General features: G+C 38.0%; 1 protein-coding gene across 2 annotated transcripts in view; it reads left to right on the top strand.

Annotated features, from left to right (window-relative positions):
* The window catches only part of BMP5 (bone morphogenetic protein 5), a 54,580-nt gene that overhangs the window by 30,257 nt on the left and 5,159 nt on the right, over positions 1 to 19,164 (top strand). For both annotated transcript variants that reach the window (XM_036380597.1, XM_036380596.2), the window contains exons 4-5: positions 10,247 to 10,444; positions 18,459 to 18,535. In XM_036380597.1, the coding sequence (XP_036236490.1) occupies positions 10,247 to 10,444; positions 18,459 to 18,535 (275 nt within the window). The remainder of the gene's footprint in view (positions 1 to 10,246; positions 10,445 to 18,458; positions 18,536 to 19,164) is intronic.

The following is a 19,164-nucleotide window of genomic DNA, read 5'->3' as shown; positions in this document are numbered from 1 at the left end:
ACCTTTTTCTGGATGGGTGTTTTTTAACTTGACTGGGTGACAATTCACTGAGAGTTTGTAAGCAAATAACACTAATCTTGTCCTGCTGTGGATGTGGTGTGCAAATTTTCTAGTATTTTCAATTCTTTAGAACATTGCAATTATAAAACTAACTGAATCAAGTCAAATTCGGTTCAGGCTCCTACATACAAAATTAAGATCCATTTTAATGTTCTACTACTGATGATTACATTCAGGAAAGTCAGACAGATATGCAGAACTTCTTCTGCAAACTTCTGCAGAACTTCTTCTTGGGCTGAAGCATAGAAGAAGTTATAAAATAAACCTCAGAGCCATTCAAAAGATATAGCATCTGTTGATACTGATGTTGAAGCAAGTTTAACAATAGGGTAATGTGGGAACTGCTTTTCTTTAATTTGAAAAAAAAAAGATTTTTTTTTAACCTTGAAATGGGTTAAAGATTTGAAATCTTGAAAATTTTAGTTAGCTGAAAATTAGAAAAAACCACTATCAAAACTGAAGTTTTGAGCTGTGGGGGTTTTAGTACAAATTTGCTGGGCTACTGCATTATTCAGAGTTATGCTCTTCATTAAATTTGAAAATGCATCTCAGTGCAAAACAATATTTTTAGAAGAAATGTTCTTTACTTAGACTTCTTTAGAAACTAATAAAAAGAGACTTATATACTGTTTTTTCTGTGATGGTTCACTTAATCCATACCACTTTACAAGCAAACTCAGATTTAACTCTTTTTGTCAAAAAGCTTTTTATGTCAGAGGTCAAGGGATCTATGATGCCAGTTAATCTAAACCTTAGCTGACATAATGTTAATGAGTAGCAGAAGAAACCCTGGTGTAAGGATTAATATTTTTTTTCTTCTTTGTTCTGGCTACATTTTCTCATTGGTTTTGATCTAAATTCTCCCTCAGGCTCAGCTGGGCTGTGAACAAAGCATCTCATACTTTTTCAGCAAGTGCCCTGGCTGCTGGAGAGTTATGCAAAAACTGTCCTTTAGGCATGATGCTTAAGAAGAGAGCTGGCAGGCTTGCACCGAAGCTCATGGCCATTTCATCTGGTGTTACCTTATGGTCAGAGTACAGCCAGTGGACAAAGGGGCACCAGTGCAGAGTAGACCACGTTGCTGCCTTCACCCAGCCTCCAAAGGCACCACTCCTGAGCCTGGGCTGCATGGGGAGTAGATCTCCTAGGCAGCCTGGTTTAGTGAGGCCATTTTAAAGCTCTTACAATTCTGGGGAGGTGACACCTCCGTCAGGAATCCAAATTAGGTGGGCTGGCTTCTGGCCAGCTTTCCTGCTCCAGAATAAACTCCATCCTTGACTTTTTTTTTTTTTTCAGGAGATTTGAACACAGAAATTGTTGAAAATTAAATATCCATGAAAGGCATTCATTAAGAAACCCTGCAACCAGCAATTTGTTGGTTCTAGCCTCAAAATTACATCCGTTTGGTAAACTACAGGAAAGTTTGTATGGGTAAAAGGAAACCTTTAGGTTAATACACTGAAGAAATTGTAAAAGAATAGCTCATGTAAATATTTCCCCTGTCCTACTCCCAAGATCGGAAAGGTGATAGATAATTTTCTATTTTAAATTCCAAAGCCACAAACAGCTTTACCTTTTGCACCTTACTTATTTGACTTATGAAGGAATTTGCCTTTTCCCTCACTTTCAATTCTCTTTTTCACTTTATTTGTACAAGGAGTCAACTTCTAGGGACTAAAGTTTTCAAAACTATAGGATAGACCTACGCTACACTACTTCAGCTTAGCACAAGCAAAATCATCCTTTCATGCTCTTACAATTTTGCTCTTAAGGCTTTGATTATTTTTATTGGGTTGCTGTTACTTCTGGAAGCTATTAGAAACACCAGCAGTTGAATGACACGTTTGTGTACAGATGGAACATGAATTTTTATACGACTCAGTGTGTAGCAGACTCGGTTCGTAACCCAGAGAACCCCACCCACCTTTCCTCCAACCAGTTCTCTGAGAGAGCTCAGGGACTGGCTCAAATCAGCTGAAAAACCTTCCCTTGGCTCAAGTGAACTTCAGGCCATGCAGGTCTGAAGAACATTTCTTCATGCCTCCAGCTGTCAGCCGAGTTTACAGGAGGCGTAGTACTTCTGTCCCCATAACTGGAGAGATATTTATGATAAAACCTGATCTATTAACCTTTCTATTGCAACAGATCATTAAACTAAATGGGATTCTGGTAAGTAAGAGGACCCCTGATTGAGTTATTCCGGTGCTACACTGGGGTCCTGGATAATCAAGTTTGTAAAAACATACTAATTTTTAGATTTATTCATACAGCCAATATGGGTAACCAATGGTTGCTGAGACTCCAGGGTGCTATTATATTGTTATCACTACCATTAAAAGTAATCTTTCTTACCATCATCTATCAGAGACATTTTTTGGCAATTACTGGTATATATTTCTTTGCATCCCTGAAGATGGTGCACAAATAATAATAACAATGTCTACATAAGGAATAAAAAGAAGTTTGTAACTAATACAAAAGAAAAGAAAATGTGTGAAAAGAAAATCTTTGGAAAAATGTCTGGTTGTTGTAATTCATATTTTCCCCCCTTTGAAAATCCTGAAAAAAGTACAAAAAGCCACATGACACTGGAATGTGTTTTATTTTTTCTTTAGGACAGTATTTGGTATCATACGTCTCATTTTAGCATGAAATGTAGACTTTTTCTCTTAATGGGACATTTTATTTTGAAAAGTAAGAATAAAGGTTTGCATGACACATATGGAAGCTGTCAACATATAATGCACTCTTTCCCTGGGGCTGTGGCAAATTAAGGATCAGGTTTTTTTGATTCTCTTTTTTAACGTATCCTCAACATTTTGCCGCATCCCCTTTTGGCTGATTCCCTGCTTTTGACACCAAAACTCTCTGTCATGATTCAAATGAGAGGTGATCTTTTTCACACTGATGGATGCACGGTTGGATGAATTGCAACATAAAATCAATACAGATGCACAAATAATTTCAAAAGCTCCATGCAACCTCTTCCTGTATATATATCACATGTCTCCTAAGACTTAAAACTTGTTCTAGTGGATAAGCACCTTTGTATTAACATTTAGCATTTTTATAAGTGGACGTTAGCAGTGACCTGAACATCACTATTGCTGAAGTGGTATAAGCAGCTACAAGAGTAATCCTTTTTCTATTTATGTCATTGCTGAGGAGAACCTAGAGTTGTTTACAGAGTATGGGAGAGGGAGATAATGTGCAATGTGATTGGTGGTGATCCACACAATAAAATGGATTCCAAATACACAGCTTTCAACACAACATCCTGAGTAACCCCACAGTCATATAGTCATGTGCCTTTTATTAGATTACTGCAGCTCTCACTTATTTTTCATCTACCAGCACACCAGAAGGGAAGAAACTGGTGTCTACTTTGAAAAAACAAAGATTAAGATTTCTGTTACCACATAGTCCAATAGAAGGTTTCTTTGAGTTTTCTTGCTTTTTGAGGTGGGCAGGAAGCCGGAACCCTCAGCTCCCTGACTCTGACTCTTCAAGTATTTTCAAGTATTTTTTTTCCCCAGAGCAAAAGCAAACTCGAAAAAAATAGGTTAATCAATCCAAGTGAAGCCTGTCGAAGGCTAATTCCCCCTTCAGCATGAATTTGGGTATGCTCCGATGTGTGTCCCCTGGAAGGGGGTTTGGCTCTTAACCCCACATGCTGCATGAAGGATTGGTGAAGTTCTTCTCCAGAGATGTTGGGGAAGAAACTAAAAAACATTGTCTCTCTTTTTTACCCTCTCTTCCTTTTAGCCTAGATCTTCCAAGGTCCCTTTCTTCAACTAAGCCTTCAGAAGGGCAGCTTTCAGTGTGGCATGGAGTGGCTGATTTGCTCTCAACAACCTGTGGCAGCACTCTGTCCTCTTCATGTACTTGGCTGTATATTTGATGTTGATTTGGCCTCACCATTACCACACTAAATGTCATTTATTTATCCCACAGCTGCCCCTAGACCACCTTGGCCATGGTAGCTATCAAGTATGCTGGAGGATGCTGCTGGGTTGTTACCTTTAAACCTCTTGACGGATCTGGTATTTACAAGGCAAAGTATGAGGAGCAATGTCTCCTCCGTTACTGTCCTTATAGTGGGGAAACTTAGGAAATATGTATTTATATTGATATATATATATAGGCTTTGGCAGGCAATAGCTCTGACTAAATTCTGGGCCATCTGGAAGCCATATAGCCATGTTAGCACAGCACTGAACCTGAGCTAATACATCCTGCCCCTCAGCAGGTTTTATTAGCTTGGGCTCAAGCACTGCCTAAGTACAGCTACATTCATTTCTAGTTCAGAGCAGACTTTGGCCAAAACTGTACTAGTTTTAAATTAAACATGCTCGGCAGTACTGTGGTGTGAAACAAGCTGGAAGGATGAGTCTCAGTCTCCAAAACAGGGTGATCCCATGACAGCTGCCCCCATGAGAAAGGTCCCAGGGCTGCAGTGCTGCCTTGAGGTTCTGTTGACTGTGGTGGAGCTGGCACAGGACGTAAACGCACCGGGAGCACACTCCTACCCTGAGCAGAGCGGATGATCCAGTTCCAGCAGTCTTTAATTTGCTCAGATAGGTGGAACCACAGTTTCCAGCTGGGTACAAACACTCCACATTGTGTCAGCTTGTAGCAAGTGAACACACCCTTTGTTAGTAAGGGCATACTCACTTTAAGCAGAAGGGCCAAGGAGGGAAGTGAAATGGGCTCCCACCCCTTCTCCTACCACCACTGGTGCACACTGGTCCTGGCTGTACAGCTGTGCAAATCACCCCACACCCTGCTCCCCAGACAGATGAAGGATACAGCTGCTTCTCAACACCATTAGTTTAGAGATAATGGCATTTGTGTTCTAGTCCATTCAGAAGGCTTTTATCCATTTTATTCTTTGGTGGATGACCAATTAATCTAATCTCTCCTTGTTTTATTGTCTTCCTGAACACATTTTTTAATGGTGCAGAAAAGCCCCAGGACTCCCACAAGCCACTCACAGTTTAAGTGCATTAACTTGGAAGGATAAATCAAGTACTTACAGAGCATTTTTGTGTATAATTACAACTGATTTTCTTTGTGTAAGCATATATGGTACTGCCACATTATACAGCATATTGGAGTTCCTTATGTGTTCCCAAGAAAGCTTTCTTCAAGAGCTTTATGAATACCAAAATTAACACAAAAAAGATACCAAAAATTCCTTTACATGAACTGAGTAAAAACAACTAAATGTAAGATTTGACAAACAAAAGATGAATCTTGACTAAAGCTGTGAAGCCTAGGAAAGGCAGAGTACAGCATCCAAGACCACCCATTTGTCAGAATTCCTTAAAGCCTCCAGGGAGAAGAAGAGTTAATAAAACACATAAAGCATGTGACAAAAGCCTATTTTATGCTGTCATAGATAAATGTGTCCACCAAAGGAAAAGTTTGAGCAACAGTTTATGTAGATAATACAATAGGGACAGTAAAAAAGTACTTTAGAGTGGGAGTGTTGAGGATGTGTTATATATAGACCATCACATTGGTGTTATTAGCTTTTCTCTTGTCTTTTATTAAAATAAGCTTAGGTAGCCAAGCTCCAGGCTCAATTCTTTGTTTCAAGTCCCACTGCTCTTGAGAGTGCTGTTCGGGCATAAAAACCATGAAAGTTTCTCTCTAATTCTGAAAACTACTGTGTCAGCTTTCATAGTCAGAGCCTATGGGCAGTTTTTTGCTCAAATATGAATTGTTATTGGACCTTGGATGCTCAGGATCTTTCTTCAAAAGGCCTTTCCTCATTTCAGATGTCACTGCCCAAAAGAAGGAAATCCTAGGTGTGGCACTGGAACTTTAATTTTTTTTTTCAGCAAACTGCATTGAAATGAATTCTCAGAATGGCTAAATTTTTCATTTCTAAGTAGAAATACGTAAAATTATTACCAAAATAGCTACTGTGACCTAGCAGTAGTGGTTAATCTATAAAATCTGTTTTGTGACTTCTTGAACACTTTTGAAAGTAAATAAGTTCTTGTTTTTCATAACAAAATGAGTGGTTTGGCGCAGGCTGATGACTCAGGACAAAATAATGGATTTTGGAATTACTTATTGTGCTGTGTTGCCAGTGTAAATCTGGCTAGGATGCATAATGACTGAAAGCTCTTGCAAAATAAGTGTCTGATCAATATTTTACTTAAAATATATACTGTCTGAGGAGATAAAGCCAAGGCACAGATCTTCCTGTCATGAGCATCCACACTGGCAGTCTTGGAAAAAGTCAGCTTTCTGAATGTTATGAAAAACAAGGATATGTCTCCAGGTCATGACTGCAAGACAGAGTATTATTGAAAGCTTGAAGGGCTCTTGCATTTCCATTTGGAGCAGCTGGAGGGGAAATGGACTTTTAAGATGGAACTTGATCAGTTCATGCAAAGGATTGTATGATATGACTTCATGTGACAGAACTGAAGCAGACAGAGTGACACAGCAAATAGCTCTGCTGTTATCAACCTGAGTGCAATTCCTACTTTGTGGGTGAAAAAATAAAAAACACAGAATTGTCAGGATTGTTGAGATAGGACCTTATTGTAAGCTGAACTTCACAGTTATTTTTGCAGCAGTGATCCCTTTATTATAAGGGGAGAGAATGTGAAAAGGCAAATAATATTCATTCAGTTCAGTCAGTCAAACCCAAACGTCCATGCAAGCTTTTATGCAAACTGCTAAGGGCACTTTACTATCAAATAGTATAAAAGCCAAAAAGAATTTTAAATGCCAAGTCAAACAAATACATCTTGCCAAAGATTCAGAATCCTATGAATAAGGACTAAGGAGTTCAGCAAATTTGAAACATAATGCTTTAAATAAGTCTTAGTCTCCAAATATACCTGCCAGTGTGTAGAGGAGATAATTGTCAGAGCAGTTTTGAGAAGTGCATGCCAAAATGCGAAGAATATAAGGGCTCTGGACTATCACTGCACAGAGTAAATCCATCTGTTGTGTTTTTGGGGTTTTTCCTAGGTGTAGGGGCAATTGCCGTGGCTAAGTTCAGTGGAGGAGGCACTAGCAGACTGCTGGTTACTTGCACTTCTTTTCTTCTGAAATCTGAAAAAAAATCTTTGAAATCCTCAGAATTAAAGATTTGATGGAAGGACAGAATGCAGCCCATTTTTCAGAATGCTTGACAGCGTTGTTCAGAGATGCTCAAGAGAAGCAGAAAGACAAACCTCGCTGTTTTGGTTTTATGAGTTTCATCTGGCTGAAGCTCTGAGTGTAGTTAAGCAGGTCAGCCTGAGTCATTCAGCTGACTTTAGAAAGTATTGCTTTAATGCCACAGTATGGAACAACTGCATGCCCCAGAGACCTGGATTTCCAGTTGCCATTGAAGCCAAGAGTTTTCGAAATGTTTACAAGAAATGATAGCTTAAAACCACTTACAAAAATGAATGCTACAAGGGGAAATTCAGCATAGAGCAAATATTTTTTTAATGTATACTGAAATTGACACTACAAACAAAAATAAGGACTACCTAACAAGACCATGACACACACAATGGAGCTACTGCTGTGGCAGAAAGCTTGATGCTTTTCAGAAGCAGAATGTTTTGAAATACCTCCTGTTCAAGAAGGGGAAATGCTTTTTAGACTGAAGACCATTTTTAAATTTTTTCTTCCTTTTTTTTATTTTAATAAAGGATAATAGAAGTTCTGTAAATGCAAAATTTCTTTTGAAAGGAAGCAACCTAAAATGGAGACAACATATGTCGTTTGAATTTCCAAACCAAACCGTTCAGAGATCCTCCACAGAAGAAATATAGTGTCTCAAGGGCAGTTTATATTTTGATTGCTTCATCTTCTGAAAGTTGCAGTTAAGCTAAGGTATATGATAAACTGAGAAAGAAAAGTTGAACAATGTACCCACAGAAGTCAATAAAAGCTTTCCTCCGCACAAGAAGCAGATCCAGTGCATATACCATTCATGATTTGAACAAATGAGTCCTAAAATCTTATGCTGGCTGCTTAGGAGATCAAGCACATAAAGGAATATAGTCACATAAGCTGTTTCTCTGTGTAAAAAGGCTGTGGGTTACAGGATTAATTTTTTATAGTATATCTCTATACTCTGGATAACCAAGTAAGCCTTAACTTGTGGAATCTTAATAGCCATCTCATTGCTGAAGTCTAAAGGAAACCCAGAGGAAACTTAGTAATATTAAAAGTTATTTTAAAGGGAGTTCACATTGGTTTGAAGGATATTTTGCTTCGCACACAATATCCACCATTGTAAATTCAGGGAACCTAAATTTAAATTCAGAAAAGCTTCACACACCTTTACAGTTCTCAATATATAAATCTAATAGTATTCTCCATATGTCCAGCAGTAAGGCATTAATATTTTACAGATAAAATTAAAATTCTGAAAGTCATTGGAATGAAAAGCAAAGAAAAATAGTAAAAATATTCCCTCTAGAAACGAAGGGAAATGTGGAACTTTGTGGTGAGAAGCTAGCTTGTCCATGTTGTTATGAATAGAGAATAGCATGTACAGTTTTTCATATCTGACTTGCAACAGAAGATTGGAACATATAGAAATTAATGTTACTGAATTATTTAATAGTAACTCAAACACATGAAAAAAAGAATTAAAGAAACACAAGACTAAAAAAGCATTTAAAATGAAATCAGAAGCTTCAACAAATATATTTTTCCATTGCAGTCAAAAAGGCAATTATCAAAATTGTTCAGAATATGTTGCCAATTACTCTGCTCCATAACTGCTAACTTTCTCAGTTCTTCTCTTGCCTTTGCTGGGCTCTCTGTCACTGGAAACATCTTAAACCAATTTAAAGTGCTACACCTGAATAAACATGTTGTAAAAGTGTTTATGTATTGAAGTGGGTCAGTTCAAGGTATGGTATTTGGCTGGAACTTCTAATTTCTCTTTTTACTGCAAAAGGGCTGCCAGAAGGAGGAAGTCTGAGCTGAATTAATACATTTGTTACAGTGGAAGTAGAATGGAAACTACTTTAACCACAAATCAAACTGCCTCTTTCATTTACGCCAGTGATAGAGTTTTTTAAAGAAATATAGACTCTGGCGCGCAGCCACTGTGAGTTTGTGTTTGAAAAGGAAACCTATAGGCTTATTTCTATAGTGTTTACTCCTATGTTTTCAAGTTCTTTTTCAGGGTGATTAAGTTAACAGCATTATACATTTGTGAGGCAGATGCTCCTTTGTTGCCCACGTACCGAATTTTCCAGCGGGTTTAGAAGAGTGCCAAGGCGCCCCGGTGCCGCCCGGTGCGCGGTGCCCGTGCCCGGAGCCTCCCTGGCTTTAAAGGACCTCTGTGTCCCCACCCTGCACAGCTGCACAGCTTCACATGACACTGTCTCATTTTCTGACGGTTGAAGGGCTCTGCATAATACACGTACGCACAAAAGTGTTTATGCTGCCAAAATAAATTCTGTTAAGAGTGAGGGTTTATTTGCTAAAATGTCACTGATGCAGTTTCAGTGACTTGTTTTGCTTTCCTTTCTTTCAGTGAGGTTTAGACCACATAATATAGTGAGGTTACCACACAGTCCTGACTGAACAAATATTTTAAAGAAATATGCACATCCCCTGGGAACAGAACCAGAGTCAATAATACACATATTTCAAACTCTTTTCTCTTGAACAACTGAATGGCTTCCTACCTTCACTGGTGAATGAACATCTGTTTGAGTAACACTGCACAATATTTATTTGTAAAGCAGAATTACATTTATTATTTACATTTCCATTTGCTACTGGTTTGCTTGGGGGATATAAAGTTCCACATCCCACTGAAACGATGCAAAATTAGAAGACCTCATTACATTATCCTTTCTATAGAAAATAGACTTTAATGGGCCTCATTTATTCTTCAGTTCTATAGATGTATATGAGACTGAATTAAAAATACTCTGTAATGAATAAGATATATAGCACACAGAGACTGCAATTTTATGAAATAAAAATTGTATCTGTAAAGCTGTTGAAACTTTTGCAAATTGCTTAGCTTTTTTGTCTTTTTAAGTTCTGTTAAACAAAATGTGGGTAGACTCCTAATCATATCAATTCAGGATTGCAGCAAATTCCTTGCTATGATTTAGTCAGCAGTTGAACTCCTGCTAGGGCTTTGGGAGAGGCAGAAGTTCACTTTTTAACTTCTAATTTCCCTTGCTTTTAGGTCGAAGTATCAATGTTAAATCTGCTGGTCTGGTAGGAAGACATGGGCCTCAGTCAAAGCAACCATTCATGGTTGCATTCTTCAAGGCAAGCGAAGTGCTTTTCCGTTCTGTCCGAGCAGCCAACAACAAGAGGAAAAATCAGAACCGCAACAAATCCAGTAGTCAACAGGAGTCCTCTAGGATGCCAAGCGCTGGGGGTAAGATAGAGCTATGATTTGCAGTCTTTTTATGGGAGGTATGGGCACCTGCTCAAATGCAATACAGTCACAACAGCTCAAAAAGGTGCTGCTCACTGGCTGAACTGCCAGAAACAGTGTTCCCGTTCCCCTTTTGTTATGTTGGCCCTGGGTGCGATCTACCTTCTGTAAGTCAGATCAATTACATGTATCATGGGCCTCAGGAGGGTGAAATGACCAAGCAGTTTAAGAAAGTCTGTGTCTGAGCTTGAAACTAAGCCTACACAGTATCCAACTGGATGATGTCTTTGCTATGCATAAGTAAAAAATAGAGGAAAAGGATTGCACCCTTACTACTTGTCTAGCAAGCCTCAGCAAAACTGCCTCAGCTGAAGAAGGCAAGATGTAACATTAAAAAGTCAATACTGGAAATGAGGAAGCTAAACCAATCTGCAAAATTGTTAACTGCTTAGGAGTTCAGACCAGCTGACAAGTAATGATATAAACATAAAATATATCCTGCTATGGAGTGAATTTGGTCCCTTACCTGAAAGATATGGACAATAGTGCACATAAAAATGTTCTTAATTGCTTTAGAGCCTGGAATAAATTTTGCTCCAGTTTTTCCTGAAACAATCCTTTCAGCTGAAGGCACAAAGTCACTTTCTAAATATTCTCACTTCTGAACAAACATCTCTACTTTTTGGGAAAAGGGTGTGAAAGTGTTTCTTTCTAGAAGCATGGCAGATTTAATAACAGCATATCAAAGCCTTAATATAAGTGCTGTTCTTAAATCCCATGGAAGTCTAAAAGTAAGCAAATCAATATTTTGTGGAAGGAATTTAACCTTGGGGTGGGACTCACCTATTTGAGGAGAAATGTTATAAGCAATATGCATTACTTATATGCATCTCAGAACCTTGACAGAGACAGGCTAAGACTACTCTAATACAATGAAAAAGCCTTTCCCAGATCTTTTGCAGAAGGAAAACTTTACCATAACAACGAAAAATTACTGCTAAGTTGCTAAAGAAATCAAAGAAATTATTTAAATAATTTTTCATATTCTCTGGAAAGTCTGCTGATTTTGAGAATCACATTATTTTGGGTGAAGGGATAATCACCTAAGTAAATGGTACATGCAAGATACCTAAATATAAATATCACACTTTCAGATTGAATCCTATGTATCTTGTGCATGAAAAAGTGAGAAATGAACAGATTTTTTAAGCCCCATTGATTATAACAGGAAAGCCAAAGCTCCTTGCTGCCTTAACCTGGGAAAAACACAACCTTATCACATTGTATTGACATAAGAATTACCTCAGGGAGAGCTGCCTGTAGGTCTCAAAATACTTTTCAACCTTGTCTCTGCATCCAGTTGTTCTCCAGACCTGTTATAAAATAAGAAAATCAGAACATCTCTAGTGAAATGGGTATTAAGAAACAAATTTTCTCCTAATCTTTTAAAGGTCTACATAAGCATAGAGTACACCACTACATAGATCAATCCATGGCAGATATCTTTCAGAAGAGATTGCAGGTCAAGAAAACCATACTGTTAAGAGAAAATCAGGTTAAGAAGCAATTGCACATGCAATTGTATCAAAATCAGAAGCATTGCCTGGAGAGGGAGGCATTAAGATATAGGCAGGCTGGAAAAGATGGCAAAGCTGAAGGTAGATAAGTGACCACAGCTTCACATAGCAACATCTGTGGCAAAACTGCTTGAGGGTGTAGTTCCTGCACTGTAGCAAGCCACATTCCATGCTCTTGCCTTGCAGTTTGCCTCAACAATCCCCATGTCACAAATAAAATTTGGTTGGACATCAAACCATGGGTGATCCAGAATTCTTTTAATGACTACTGCAACAATACTCTTGAAATATTGTGGATGAGAATGCTGAAGGCTACAAAGGCAATATAGGGATTCTGTCCAGATGTCACCAGCATGCAAAAAAGACGTAGAGAAAAAAACATGTTTGTTGTTGTTCTATTTCTAGAGTCTCATACTGCTGTTATCAGATTTCTAAAGTCTATACCTCTTCAGCATGTTCTTATGGCTGCAGATCTTCACAGCACAGACTCCTTCTTCTGTATGTTGCTCTTTTTTAGTTCAGGGCTCTTCTAAGGCTCTCCCTGACTGGCTAACCCTGCCCCCTTTTATCCCAGTTATCTTCATTGGTCACAGCTGCAGCCCAATTAAGGACATCACAGCTGCAGCCCATCGAGGACAACCGGGACCTCCCGGGGCAAAGCCTTTATACAGATATTCAAGTACAATACATGCATCTTGCTAGGACTTAAAGGCCACCTCTACTATACATTTTCTTATTTCTCTGATCTCTGACTTTTTTCAGAATATAGTCCCTCTATATGGAGAGTCTGCTATCAGAGAAAAGCTATGCTCTTTCTCTTCTTTCCAGCCCAAGATCTAGAGGACATACTGCATCCCTTTATGTTTGTGGTGAAGGCTTATTGTCCCACTTCTCTACAGCTTCAGTAATGAGCAGAACTTCGAAAGTAAAATTCACATCTTCATATTTAAACACAAAAGTCTTTGGGAAAAAAATAATTTTGCCCTATCATCTTTCTCATGGAAGATAGTCAATAGACTGTATTCAATCCTCATTCATTCCTTGAAGCAAGACACTTGACACAGTGACCAGCAAAGATAATTGTGTGATGTAGGTATTTTGTTTCTAAGCTTCTTCCATGACCTTGTATCTACAGCAAGTAAGACAGACACTGACAGTGGAAAATGCTCACTTACATAGCCAGAGGTAATGTAGCCAGGCCCAGATAGGCATGTTGTCATTCATATATGACAGACTTCTAATATTTCTCTTTCTATACATCAGTCTCAACTTTATCACAATCATGTCTTCACTTCCTCCTTGCTTCTTTGTTCTTTGTTTTCTCTTCCTTTTTTCCCCTTATTTTTTCTTTTTTCTTTTCTCCCTTTTCCCCTTGCTCTTGCCTTTTTTCATCTTTCTTTTGCCTCTTCCATTTTGTATTTTGCCACCCTCTTTTTCCTTTTTTAAGTTCTTGGATTTCATCAATTTGCTTTACTGTGTTCTCAGCTTGTCAAAAAGGAAAGCTCCACCAGACAACCCAGCTCTTCCCTTCCAAAGGACAAGACATTTTTAAAATTACTCATGAAGTTTCATGAAATCATAGAATGGTTTAGGTTGGAAGAGACCTGGTCTAGTAGAAATGAGGGGACTCCCTGCCCCTGGTAGGGGAGTTGGAAGTAGATGATCTTTAAGGTCACTTCCAACTAACATTCTGTGATTCTCTCATATACACAATCTCAATATAAGAGAATAAAATCTTATGTATCTATTATTATAACACCTGGGAAATTGTTGACAGACTTGGGGTCACCACCCCTGTGTTGCTAAGATCTTCAAGAGGAGATGACATCAATGCAGTGTAAAGACAGACAGAATTAAGCTTAGCATTCAAGCTCTACTTGTCTGCTATGCACAGAGGATTAAACTCTTTTATTTACCTAGTTTTATTTTTGTTGAACTATAGATAGAAGAAATAAAAATTAAAGTCCCCAAACCAAAACAAGACCAGGCAGGTTGTTTACAAAGTAAGCCACATAACTCTCCCCTAAAAAAAAAGCTGGCTAAATTTTAACTTTTTTAGCATTGTCTGAAAAGAGTTACAGTGTAACTGGGCACTAGAGAATAGCCACATTTAAATACTGAATAGTGACTTACACCAGGAAACTAAAAAACAAAGCTACATAATTTTTATTCATATGGAGATAAAACAAAGAAACAATACTTAAGACTAAATTATGTGTATGCTATTGATTGGTGTTACATGAACTGATTCAAAATATAGTATTTTGCAACAGTATGTATAAGCATGTTTTTATGTCTTTATTTCCCCTGAAAAAAAAAATCTCATTAAATTTCTTATACATATATTTTATTGACCTCTTTCCACAGCTTTTTCTGCTATGTAGGGATTTAGATTCCACTGAGGAACAATGTTTTCTCAATCACAATAGCCTATGGTTTTGATTCTTGACAGAATAAGCATATGGGCTTTGAAGCTACAGTGTGTGAAATTGAATCCTTAGCACCAGATCTTATTATAAATGTCACATTTGATACTTATATAAAATGTTATATTACACACAACATTTGTCCTACAAGAAAGGTAGAATTCAGGGAAGGATTCAGACTTTCCCGAGTCTCACTTTCTTCGTAGGTGAATGGGTTAGATGGCTTACAGTCTGTACATGCTGGCTGTTTTATCAGGTGTTCTGGTGTGACCACACATCATCTGAACCTATATTCAGATGGCTCAGAGTATCACAACAATGATGACATCTGTGCAATGATTTACATATGTATTATTCAGATTTTCCCCTTTAAATGGAGGATGTTCTGCTACATCTTGGCCCTAAAACTTCTGTACATGTTCTTGAGTATGAAACTATCGCTGCAGAGAAAGCTGGCAAAACCACAATCTTCAGCTTTCGTTTGTTTGCCTGCTTCTGTGCTATTAAAAAAACATATTGTGGCTTTCCTGACTTTCTCATGTGCGTACTTTCCACATTTTTCAGTCACAGTTCTTTTGCAAAGTGGCTTTTATTGTATATGTATGAGTTTTAAATTCCCTCTAATAGCTGAGACAGAAAAGCTCAATATTCATCTCCTATGGGCACAGATGTTAGTGAAAATGAATATATAGAACTGTGTGAAGAGTGATCAGTGAACACAGCTCCAGTTTTTTAAAGTTCCTTTACTTTTAACTACCTTTACTTCTAGAGTGTGTGCAAAACCCATTGGATTGTTACATACAACTCAACACGAGGTATGACTCAGGGATTTTAGCTGTATAAAGGCATATGGATTTTTGAAAAATTGTGATGTCTTAGGGCATCCTGTCTTGCTTCTAGTTGCTTCTCCAAAAAGACATAGATATCCCATGGGATGTGGGTGTATATTTTGACCCTGCATGCCCTAGGACAACTAAAAGTATCTGAGATGGCAGCACATAACCAGCTCTATGTGGAGATCCTTTAATGGCGGTCATTGAAGGGCTAGGAAAATACCATAAGAAAGAACACAGTGTTTGTCTTTAAAAACCATGAGGATTTGAGGAATCATAGCTTAAAAAGCCTAGCTTAACATCTCTGACGCTTATCTAGTATTGCAAATGGACACATTTGTGACTTGTGGACAGCTTTTGACACAGTTTTGGGAGTCATATTGGGCCCATGTGTATTCAATAGAAAGTAGGTACACAGCCTGTTTAAAAAATAAAGAAAAAGCCTATTCAAAGAGCATGCTACCAGTAAAAGAAAAAATTGTCTGTTTTGAATGATGTCTTGTTGAGTTTCTTCTGGGTCTGGTGCAGTCCAACCTTTTATTGTTAATTTGGATGATGGAGCACTCCTCTTACATCTCATATCCTCTGTGAACTTCCAGAGAACACATTCTATTCTATTGTCCAAGCTACTGAAAAGGATGCTACTACCAGCACTGATCCTTTAGGGACCACCCCAGTAACCAGTGACTCTGTACCACTGACCCTGACTGTTTGGGCCCAGAAGCCTAGGCAAGTTTCCATCCATTATATTCTTACCTATCAAAATACTCTAACCTATCAAAGTTTTTGATTGGTTTGACCAATTTGACTCAAGGAATATGATGGGAGACCATATCCAAAACCTTCCTAAAAGCAAAGGGATCAACACCCAGAGCTCTTCAAAAGCCCACAAAGCTAGTCAGATCATCGCAGAAAACAGTTAGGTTGGTTAGGCACAGTTTGAACTAGTAAATTCATGCTTACTCTTCCCAAAACACCTTCTTTGTTCTTTGTGTGCCTGGACAGTTTCCATGAGAATTTGTTCCAAAGACTTCCCAGAAGCTGCGGTTAAGCTGATTGGCTTTCTTGAAGATGGGTGTGACATTTTCCATTTTGAATCATCGGAAATGTCTTTTGGTGTATGAATGCTCAAAAAGGGCAGGAAGTGAATTTGCAGCACTGGTCAGCTCATTCCCCACCCTGAAATTCATCCCTTCTGCTTACATGGACTCATGTATCTTCAAGCTGCTTAGCTGACTCCTAACTCTATCTCTTTTACTGTGGGTAGAGCGTCAGTCACTAGGGTCAGGGCCTTGGGAGTCCTGGGGGTAAATCTTGCCAGTAAAAAACAAGACAAAGAAATCACTGGCTACATTAACCTCTGCTGAGTCCTTGTCGCTAGGCCCTTTGCTCTACTGAACAACAAAGCTGTATTTTCTTATGTTTTCCCAGGTAACATGTTTATATTATTTCTGTGTGGTTCATCCCAATTACACATTACTTTTGCTTCCTATTTGAATTTGAATTCAGTAGACAACCACAGTGGATTTGTGCCACATTTGCTTGACTTGCAACAGGTTGCAATGCTGTTGTGGATATCATCCCTCAGAACCTTTACTCTACCATGGTTGCTGCAGCCCCATCATGCTGCAGTTCTCATCATCATCCTCATCCACAATCTGTTCTTTATTCATTGATGTGTAAAACTACAACAGACTCCTAAGGCTGACGAGGCAGGAATACATTAAAAAAAGTTTGGAAGCTGATTACTTGACAGTGTGGTTTTACTGAAAAGTTCATATTCTGGGTAATACTACTAGAAAACAAGCCTGAATAGCTATTTTACTTTATTTTATGCTGTTTTTGGTTGCGGACATCACATCTTTTGAAAGACACAGAGAAGCTGAAGAAAACCCAGAGAAGCAATGGTAGCAGAGGTCAGGACGGCTGACAAGAAGCACTTGACAAATTTGCAGAAAAACTCCTCTAGGCCATATATTTGGAAGAGTTTTCTGCAAGGATGGTGAAGAGCTACACAGATTAGTTAACAGACTGTGGAAGTTACTTTAATTTTATGTGAAAAAGGAGTTTCTCTCTGAATCTTAATTAACCTGAAATTTTTCAGAGACCTTCCCATTTCCATCTCAAGTCTTATAATGTTAAAAAGGAAATGTGCCTAAAAAATTCCTTTTCTGAAAGTTTTGTTTTACTTTTCCATGTCTTCATTTTCAGGGTTTTGTGGACTTTTGTCTGTTTGCTTTTTCTTGTTGTTGTTTTTGTTGTGAACTTTTTTTTTCCCAGAATGGTTATTTTGGTTCAAAAAAGTCACCTTAAGCATTCTTGAATTGGAAACAGAGGAGACAGTCTGTGCTCCCTGCTCTGTCACATGCCTCACTTATGGCACCACATGAATAGCTGTATAAACCAACTTTGGGGGCTAATGTGATGAAGGCATGATCCTGTTCCCTTCCTTTCCTGTTACTTAGGAGCAGTAAGGAACAAGCACTAGAATTTCTCCAGGAGTAAGGTTGTCATGGAAAAGCATGTATGGAAGGTTCTGGGTGTCCTTCTGTCCTGACACATCTCTGACAGAGAGCTTTCAGTCCTTTAAAAAGCACCTGTTAGTCTACTTGTCTACATTAGTATTAGCAACTAAAGATCATCAAGTGGTGAATATTTCCAGAATATATGGTAAAAATTAAGAAGTATAATATGTGCCATTATGTGTTTAACTAAGATACTGTAGAAAATTCCCTTGTTTCAGGACATTTTTTATTGCTGTTAATTCATCTTTTGAACTCGGCTACTTTCTTTACCTGGTAATTAAAACTGTGCCAACCTAGAGATGATTTCCCTGATATTTTGGATCAGGGTCTCACTTGTCCTCTTTGATTACCTGTGTGGATATTATCAGAGGTGTTACTCAGCTGGTCAGCAAATAGACATTTTGTAAACCTGTTTCCCCTAACACTGGGAATATATGCAGTATTTTGCCAGTGCACAGAAATTGTATCAGTCTGACTGTGCTGATTCCATATTTCCGGGTTTACATTGCCTTTACAACTTACCCTAGGAGTATAAATGACAGTATGGTTTTCCTTTCCTTTGTACAGCTTGGTAAGGATCTCAAAAATATCTAAAGCTTGTCAGTTCTAGCAATGCTTCCAAATAATTTATGAATGTTATTTACTTCCTGTAGATTATAACACAAGCGAGCAAAAGCAAGCATGTAAGAAACACGAACTTTATGTGAGTTTCCGAGACTTAGGATGGCAGGTAAGATTATAAATGCTCTTTCCTAATGGTTCAAACTGGGACAATCTATTTTAAAGTCCCCCATTATTTACACTCTGCTTTCTTTATGGAAATTGGTATTAAAGTGATGAGAGACAGATTCTTTAAATGCATTTTGTAACAAATTCTTATCAATATTGCTATCACTATAACTTTACCTTTTTTTAGCTCTGCTCTCAAATATATTGCATACATTAGGGACTTTATGATATGGATTCATTCACATAAAGATAAATTTAAACTACTGCTCAAGAGTTGAGTGAATTTCTAAATGAAACCAAAATCTCCACATCAAGTAATGAAAAGTTTTCAATTTTGACTAGTTCAGATTTAATTCCCCCTTGTTAAGTGCTGTCTGCTGCAGGTCATAGAGATTTCACTGGGGTACGTTCCTTAGGGAAATAAATCTTGGATTTATGTCCCTAAGGAAAATAGGCTCAGTGATCTTTATGTTACCATAGCTAATTTTATATAATTTCTGCCATACAGTAACAAAAAGTTAATATACTTACAGTAAAAGGTCGTGAAGTCAGAAGCAGGGCATTGTGGGAAAAGAAAATAGAGATCAATTTAGGGGTTTTTTCCAGAAAGCAAGGAACTCTCTATAAAGA

This window comes from Molothrus ater, chromosome 3 (genome assembly GCF_012460135.2).
Source record: "Molothrus ater isolate BHLD 08-10-18 breed brown headed cowbird chromosome 3, BPBGC_Mater_1.1, whole genome shotgun sequence".
Taxonomy (NCBI): domain Eukaryota; kingdom Metazoa; phylum Chordata; class Aves; order Passeriformes; family Icteridae; genus Molothrus; species Molothrus ater.
This window is presented reverse-complemented; position numbering and strand designations above follow the sequence as displayed.